The 9,070-nt window shown below is 40.9% G+C and overlaps 1 protein-coding gene across 1 annotated transcript; it reads right to left on the reverse strand.

Moving 5' to 3' along the window:
* Nucleotides 1–2,311: 2,311 nt before the first annotated feature.
* On the reverse strand, nt 2,312–9,070 carry LOC124148916 (UPF0686 protein C11orf1 homolog). Its single transcript, XM_046520183.2, has 3 exons — nt 8,711–9,070; nt 4,551–4,635; nt 2,312–2,898 (listed from the first exon to the last, which is right to left on the reverse strand). Exons 1-3 carry the CDS (start codon nt 8,930–8,932, stop codon nt 2,729–2,731), a joined length of 477 nt encoding a protein of 158 aa, XP_046376139.1. The 5' UTR covers nt 8,933–9,070; the 3' UTR covers nt 2,312–2,728.

The following is a 9,070-nucleotide window of genomic DNA, read 5'->3' on the forward strand; positions in this document are numbered from 1 at the left end:
GACAATGCCGAATGCCCATCCAAACATCTTCCAGTTTGTCAAAAAACTCAAGAAGATCGAGACAGCAGATAGACGGTCAAGAAGGCAGATTGGACTGGGTGGTGCCATGAGACCTCGTGCTCGTGAGACCGAGATGCAAGGATCGAGAGACTGAAGCAGCAGCTTGCTACGGGCAGAAGATCAGTGATCCAGTTTCTGGATGCAGTTGGACATTTCATCAAGTTACAGTAATTTTGCTAGTAATGATGTAATGCTAATGTTGTAAAACATGAAGATGATGGATATAAATGTACAGTGCTATGATAATACATGTGTATTTATGATATTTGATGTTGTGAAAACATTTGAGCTGTGAAGATGATCTCATATACAAAATGAAATCACAGTATCAAAAGTCATTTACATTCTTTGTTATCTTGTTGGAAGAGTTCATTTTACTTAAGGGATAAGGGTACAAGTGTGATGTGCAGTCATCCATCAATTTGTTTTGATAGTCGTGTAGGCGATATGAGGTGTAGGCCAGATGAGGACAGGCCCCGGGCCCCAATGCGCCACATATTGTGATATGAAAGACGAGGGATCTAGATCTGTAACGACACTCCCCAACTATAAAATCAGAGTTCCTTGGGTCAGCCTTGTACTATAAGACTAAGTCTTCACTGAAAAGTTGAGGTTCTGACAAACAACACAAGTAGATTACAGCAGTGGAAGTGTGTATTCATATATAACACATATATAATACAATGAGATATCACATAGATATGAAAATAATACTGGACAGGTAGTTAAAACAGATAAACAAATAAACAAAAGTTGTAGTCACTGGTTAAACCCTGAAACCAAGACACCCGGGCAATATTATGTTTAACAGTATTCCAGTCATATCACGGCGTGTCAGCTCAATGTGGGAGGAAAGCCCGAAGTGATGCAGGTCTTAGACGTTTACCACTTCGGTGAAACCCACGAGCACGGGTATGGTGCTGACAAACCTAGAAACATAATCGGGGCGAACCGGGATTCGAACCCACACTCAGGTTTCTGTCGTGCCCAGGGGACGCAACTCTGCACCGCGAATCGCGGCGCCTTAGACGTCTGTGCAGTGCCCCCTATCGTGATGGATTAGAGACATCTACTGTTGCACAGGTGCAGAGATACTTAACCCAAGCTGAGACAATAAGGAATATCAGGGATAACTTGCATCTAAATTGTGTTAATATTACAACAATAAGTCATGTCTACTTATATATGGCTTGGATGAAAATAAATCAATCTGTGCCTCAAATTATATTATCCCAACACCTCAAACAAGAAAACATCATCAGAAGCTAAAAAGGTTATATTAATATTAAATAATTGGTTTCAATAGCTGCAGTGAGGTCAAAAGCTGGTTTAATTTACACGAGAGTTTTTTAACATACCGTATTTGACGTAATAAGCGCCCAGGGCGCTCTCAAAATAAGAAATAGGTGGCTCTTGTTAGAAAGAGAGTTGACAGATCGTAAATTTCGTGCTTTATGCTGACAGCCTGAAATGATACAAAAGAAAAGTCTGTTCGTATTATTCACGATAGATATATTTTCCAGAACTTAATTGCCCTTAATTAAGGGTGCATATAACAAACGAGTGCGTATTATACACGAATAAATAAGTCTTGTGTACATTGATCAATCGGAAGGGGTGCTAAATGGGATTGTTCACTAGCCAATATATCAGAAAAATCGCCGTGGGCGCTTATTAGAGCGGGGCGCTTATTACGTTGAATACGGTAAATTACTCGGGGTCAAATATCGCAATGACTGCGGTATATTTGTAATGACTGACAATGGGGCCAGGGAATTACTGTAAATGCACCGGCGACGAAGGGATACTATATCACACTGTATACACTGGGTTTCTAATAATACTGACTGTGCGCAGGATAACATTGTAATACACAACGCATCATATATATACGTGTATCACATCTACGTCATCCAATAATACTGACTGTGACTTTGAGCAGGTTAGCATAGTAGCGTCTTCTACATCATATATACATAGCACATCTGCATCGTCTGATTATGGTGAGGCCAAGCATTCTTAATTTTATGTTTCACGGATTTAGTCCAGCTTTTCCAAACAAGGTCAATCAAAATAAATATAGAAATAAATAGCTATGTCCATCGTGTATTTATGAAAATGAAAAAAAGAGAGTTAAAGCTGCAGCTGGCTTCTTGAATCACTGACAGTGATGAAGACATGGAATATATATATATAAATATATATATATATATATATATATATATATATATATATATATATATATATATATAACATTTTATAAAGTATACGAGTGTCTATATTACTAGCGGGAGACAAAATAAAAATAAATCTTTTTATGTTTAAATTATTTCTTCTCAGCTGCTTTTCCGTAGGGGTGGCGGACCCGTGAAACGAAAAATAAAAATAGAGTGGCCTGACGGTATTCAATGATGCGGGTTTTGTACACTGACCGTGTAATTTGATTTACGAGTGATTGTCTCTTAATCAGCACAAAATATTATTATTCTAAGGATTGATGTGTGACAGGAATATCACCATATTGCAAAGTAAGTATACATCATATCAATTAATTCTAAATTATTTACTCAAGGTTGGTTATTTTTTATGTTTTTCCATCAGCATCAACAGGTTAACAATCAATATCAATCAGAACGTAAATAAGAAACAGTACAATCGGATGTACACATTATGTCTGAGTTTGCGCAGTTGGTGTTTCCGGTCCCGTCAAAGGCTGTGCCCGGATGCTCGGGTGTACATAGGAAGCACGTGTTGTTGTTTCCCAGCTGTTGTAGGTGGCCTTGAGAGCGGGTCGGTCAAGTTCAGGCTGGTGTCCCGGGAAGGCATACGGGTGTCGGGCTGCAGGAACAAGTCATACGGTCACATGTGGTGTCATAATGTCACATGGTGGAGTCATTGTCACATGTGGAGTCATAATGTCACATGGTGGAGTCATTGGCACATGTGGAATCATAATGTCACGTGCTGGAGTCATTGGCACATGGTGGAGTCATAATGTCACGTGCTGGAGTCATTGTCACATGGTGGAGTCATATTGTCACGTGCTGGAGTCATTGGCACATGTGGAGTCATAATGTCCCGTGGTGGAGTCATTGTCACATGGTGGAGTCATATTGTCACGTGCTGGAGTCATTGGCACATGTGGAGTCATAATGTCACGTGGTGGAGTCATTGGCACATGTGGAGTCATAATGTCACGTGGTGGAGTCATTGGCACATGTGGAATCATAATATCACATGTGGAGTCATAATGTCACGTGCTGGAGTCATTGGCACATGTGGAGTCATAATGTCCCGTGGTGGAGTCATTGGCACATGTGGAGTCATAATGTCCCGTGGTGGAGTCATTGGCACATGTGGTGTCATAATGTCCCGTGGTGGAGTCATTGGCACATGTGGAGTCATATTGTCACGTGGTGGAGTCATTGTCACATGTGGCGTCATTATGTTACATGTGGCGTCATTGTCACATCGGGGTCATAATGTCACGTGGTGGGGTCATTGGCACATGTGGAGTCATATTGTCACGTGGTGGAGTCATTGGCACATGTGGAGTCATAATGTCACGTGGTGGAGTCATTGGCACATGTGGAATCATAATGTCACATGTGGAGTCATAATGTCACATGGTGGAGTCTGTGTCACATGTGGAGTCATATTGTCACGTGGTGGAGTCATTGTCACATGTGGAGTCATAATGTCACATGGTGGAGTCATAATGTCACGTGGTGGAGTCAGTGTCACATGTGGAGTCATAATGTCACATGGTGGAGTCATAATGTCACATGGTGGATTCATAATGTCACGTGGTGGAGTCATAATGTCACGTGGTGGAATCATTGTCACATGTGGAGTCATATATCACATGGTGGAGTCATAATGTCACATGTGGAGTCATAATGTCACATGGTGGGGTCATAATGTCTCGTGGTGGGGTCATTGTCGCATGTGGCATCATAAAGTCACGTGGTGGGGTCATTGTCACAAGTGGCGTCATTATGTCACATGTGGCGTGATGTCACATGGTGGAGTCATATTGTCACATGTGGAGTCATAATGTCACATGGTGGAGTCATTGTCACATGTGGAGCCATAATGTCACGTGGTGGAGTCATAATTTCACGTGGTGGAGTCACTGTCACATGTGGAGTCATAATGACGCAATATGATATGACGCAATTGGGATACGATGACATGCATAAACCAAGTCAGCGAGCCTGACAGCGATGCCGTAAGTCGCCTCTTGCTTATGGTAAGAGGCGACTAATGGGATCGGGGGGTCAGGCTCGCTGAATTGGTTAATGTATGTCATCGTATCCTAATTGCGTGGATCGATGCTCATGGTGTGAATCACTGGATTGTCTGGTCCAGACTTGATTATTTACTGACCGCCGTCATATAGCTGGAATATTGCTGAGTGTGGCGTTAAACAACAAGCAAACTAACAAACACACACTTCCACAGTTGTGTCGACAATCTGTCATACTTACCTTTAAGATGTTTGAGATCTCGTGGAACCTCGTGCGGTTGCGGATTGTAGCTGGAGTCGTAGGTCGACTCGAAGAAGTGATTGTACTGCCAAGCAAAACACAGCAATGTGTAAGAGTACAAATTTGACAGAATTGCAATATTATATATTGTTGTTTAACGCCGCACTCAGCAATATCCCAGCTATATGACGGCCGTCTGTAAATAATCGAGTCTGGACCAGACAATTGACATCATTTTTTAGAATTTCAGTGTCGTGTGTGAATAAAGACAGACATCCACAGCATAATCTAATTGAGTTTAACAAAACAATACTTCAAACACGTCAAAATATGACACGTATTAATTTAATACCATGCAACGGCCCACCTTTCAAAAAGTTATCGTAGCGCTAAGGTTATCAATAACTCCCATAAACCTAGACGTACAAGTGTCGTGGCGGCACGATCGCCTTGTGGAACGGTGTCCTGCACCACAAAGTTTACAAAGACAATACCCTATGACATAATTTGTGAAATGGTGTTGCAAGATCCACCGGCGAAACAATGCCATGTGACGTCAGCCTAGCGAAAGGGTTACTGGGGTCATCGAGTGTGCATAAGCTCCTTTCAGTGATCTTTCATCTCTATACGTAATGTTGTTGAATGATCCCAGGGATGTTGAGAGTTTTCAATATTTGTTCGTGAAACTTGTTCCCGCAGTACATTAACACGCACTTTGGTATTACACAATGTGTAATACAGCTGTATGTTTATTAGACGGGTGATCTCTTCACGGCAAGAAATAAAGGCAGATACATATTTAATGTTTCTTTCTTATGATACATGACTCGTTTGAGAGATACATAACTTTGAAATAATTATGAAAACAAACTTTTTTCGCATAAATGACATGTACCTTTGACAGAAACCGCAGGTATCTGGTAGTAAAATTATGTTATTTTGAATGTTTACTGAAGAGGAGCTTTCTATACGACAAAATCTTTTCTTTTTTTATATATATAGACAAGGATGCCGGAGACAAAATACATCTTTAATTTAAAGAAACCAGTTGGTCGTGACACGCTCGCGATATCTAGCTGAAAATTTATCATAAAAAAACATAACTCATTATTTTGGACAATAACCGAGTTGTCATACATTCCCTTTCTTTACAAACAAACACAAAAATACAGTTTTTCAGTCGCATTGCCGTCAACATATTGTATTATTCGTGTTCAAATGTTGAGTCCCGTGATCCTCCACCGGAAGCTTGGTTAGTGAGAAACAGATCGCGATCCCATTCGTCACCACTCGCCCCTTTCCGTCACCGCTATTCGGCTTGTCCCGGAATAACACGAGTTGGTCACGAATGATCGCGATCCCTAGAATGATGAAAGGTGCCCGATGAAGCGAACGTAAAATATTGCTTTCCCTGCGTGTTCTGCAGCGTCTCTGTGCTCACTTAATGCTGCATAAAAGTGCGTCCGACTATTTAGTGCCTTTATGATACCTCTAAATAATTTCATTTAAAGGCTTGAATGGACATATATCATAATTATTACTGTCCAAACGTAACAATTAAGTCTTTTTTCACTCATATAGCACCCAAAAATAAATCATGCATAGTTTTACATACTCTTTACATTTCGGTAATCGACAATGTGGTCCCGGCCTTTACCGTAGCTTTTCCCATATATTCTACCATTCGTGACCAACTCGTGTTATTCCGGGACAAGCCGAATAGCGACTCGTGCCCCTCTCGTGGCCATTTTTGCGACCGGGTTCCGTCTTAGCGCAAACGGGCATACCTAAAACAATTGTCAACTCGTTGCGCAATGGTTCACATATATTTCCCCATATATTATTTATATTTCAGATGCAATTAGAAGCACATCAGGACATGCGAAATTATACAGTATGATTGAACACATTTAACTGTGTCTCTGGTATATTTTTAGATGCAAGACATATGTAAAAACAGAAATTATTTCTGAGGGATTCTTTGACAAAGAACTTGAAATCATACGCGCATTCTGATTGGTTTGTCGTATTTTCGCACATAACATTTCTCGATAGGGGGACGAGTCTTCTTGCAGGTGACGGAAAGGGGCGAGTGGTGACGAATGATATTCTACAGATCATTCCCTGACACTCACGCTGGTCCGTGCATCATCATCCCTGGTCCAGGCAAACCCGTGATTGACACAATGAGCACCAATCCATGCAATCAGTTTGATCACTGTGACAAGTGACAACGCGATAGTATGAAGTAACAGCTTTTTGGGATAACTGTATGTCTTGAAGCGTTTTTTGGACCTAACCAAATATTCTATCTAAAAAAACACCCCAGCCCCCTCCAGAATCCACAAAAAAAACAACCCCGGATATTAAATGGTCGGTGCTTCAGATATTGAACTGGAAAATGTTAACTTTTCAGGTTATATAACTACCGACTAATCAGAAAAGTAACAAATTGCCGTTTATTCTAATTAATGAAAATCGATGCACATATTTAGGCTCACTGTAAAGATAGATAATCGTACATTTTTTTCATTTTTTTTACTATTGAGGATTTGAGGAGTGCGATTTTCCAATATCATTTTACACGTCCAACCTTGGATTTATTGGTTTGTTGTTCCCTCTTGGTGCCACGGGACCATATATGGTCCCTCACATTTCACACCCGCATAGTGCCAAGGGACCATATATGGTCCCGATAAAATGCCCTTTTTAAACCGTGAATTTAGATATCAAACACTGAGTGCACAAAGTCAAAATTATAACCATCATCAGCCCGATCATCTTAGCTTTAACATCATGCAACTCATACTTTATACAATGCTACGGATTACGAAATATGGAGAGATTAGTAAAGTGGTTACCGCGCTTCTCGGCCTTTCTCTGCCATGTTTGAACACCAAGCGAATGACGGCGAATTTTGATTATGCATCCATGTTACATACACGTTAATATTTTCAGACAAAATCCTTGTTCATAAGAAAAAATATGACCAGAGTGGTCCGAAAGACGTTTCTCACAACTATATACTTATTCACGTAAATATATTTCTGTTCACTCCTTTACGAACACGTTTATTTACACGTTTTGTATATTTTTATCGACTATCGGTTATGGCGGAATGGTCGGTACACATAAGAAAACGACAGGGTATATTTCCATTACATTTATGATGCTCATTGAATGAAATTATAACCATCATCACCCTAATCATCTCAGCGTTAATATCGTGTAACTCATATTTTATGCAGTGCTACGGATTGCGAAATATGGCGAGATTAGTAAAGTGGTTACCGCGCTTCTCGATCTTTTTCTGCCATGTTGAACTTCATGCGAATGAAGGCATTTTTTATTATGCACCCATGTCACATACACGTAACTATTATTATATCAGACAGACCAGCGTAGTCGTCTTTTACGGCAAGCATGGGTTTCTGAAGACCTATTCTACCTCGTTTCTTCACGGGTCCCTTGGATATATTAAATAATCAAATTATCTAATGCTGCTCTCATATTTTTCTTATTAAATTTATTACTGGTCTTCAGCAGCCCATGTGTGTTTATCACGAGAGACGACTAACAGGTTCGGATGGCCGAGCTCGCTGATTTGGTTGACTTCGGAGTTCGGACAGGATGTGTCGGACTTCCATTTAGTGGAAACCTCGGTGGCTGAGTGGGTAAGATCCCTGACTTTGTGTGCTGGCGGTTAGGTGGCTGACTCTGGCAGTGTGGGTTCGAATCCCGGACGGGACTGACCCCCCCCCCCCCCCCCCAAAAAAAAAAAAGAAAAAAAAGTACGTGAATCTGTACTTTACTAAGAAACTGTTATCCCAAATGTAAACATTATGCCTGGAGGGAATAACAGGCGAATGATAACCTGTCGGCTTATTCGATCTAAATAAATTGTCAGTAAAATAAACTGGGAATAAACATGAATCATAATAAACAACATGGTTATTTGGAGTTCAAATAGTTATCTATATGTATGTCTTACTGTTATCTATCAAGATTGTTTTATGTTTACCCAAACACGTATATTGATGTACGTCTTTGGTCCACTGGACGTGGGTGTTATAATATTATTTTGTAATGTCTGATGTGTCATCGATTTATGGTACACGTATAAAAATTGCCGCTGCGGTGTTAAATTTGAACTACCTCACCTGCGACGGTAAACTCTTCGCCTGCCGCTCCTTCCTGATATCAAACTTGTCTTCGTTCCAGTTCCCTATCAAAGTCCCATTTGCAAACGAGTTTTCTTTCGTGGTGCATCTCCACCCAAACTGGTTGAACTTAACCTGGTCGGTGGAATGGGTCCAGATCTCACCGAGTCCGCTCGCTCGGACCATGCTACGAAATGGCGGGTTGATTTCTGCCCGCTCCATTCTGATATCTGGCGAGTTATTCACTTGCTGGAGTCAATAAAATATTGTGAGAGCTCCTGGCTTGTTTACAATGCGCGAGTGATTGACACTGTCGCGTGCTTCTCGGCTGACAATCGCGTCGCGTTGCTAGGGGAGACA

This window comes from Haliotis rufescens, unplaced genomic scaffold (assembly GCF_023055435.1).
Source record: "Haliotis rufescens isolate VD_foot unplaced genomic scaffold, xgHalRufe1.0.p SCAF_18, whole genome shotgun sequence".
NCBI classification, from domain to species: Eukaryota; Metazoa; Mollusca; class Gastropoda; order Lepetellida; family Haliotidae; genus Haliotis; species Haliotis rufescens.

Bases quoted from the DNA above. Each gene is read 5' to 3' on its own strand.
- LOC124148916 (XM_046520183.2), bottom strand. From the start codon at position 8,932: ATGGAGCGGGCAGAAATCAACCCGCCATTTCGTAGCATGGTCCGAGCG. The intron at 4,636-8,710 runs GTGAGGTAGTTC...TTTGCTTGGCAG, and splicing joins CGAAGAGTTTACCGTCGCAG to TACAATCACTTCTTCGAGTC. The intron at 2,899-4,550 runs GTAAGTATGACA...TTGTTCCTGCAG, and splicing joins AGATCTCAAACATCTTAAAG to CCCGACACCCGTATGCCTTC.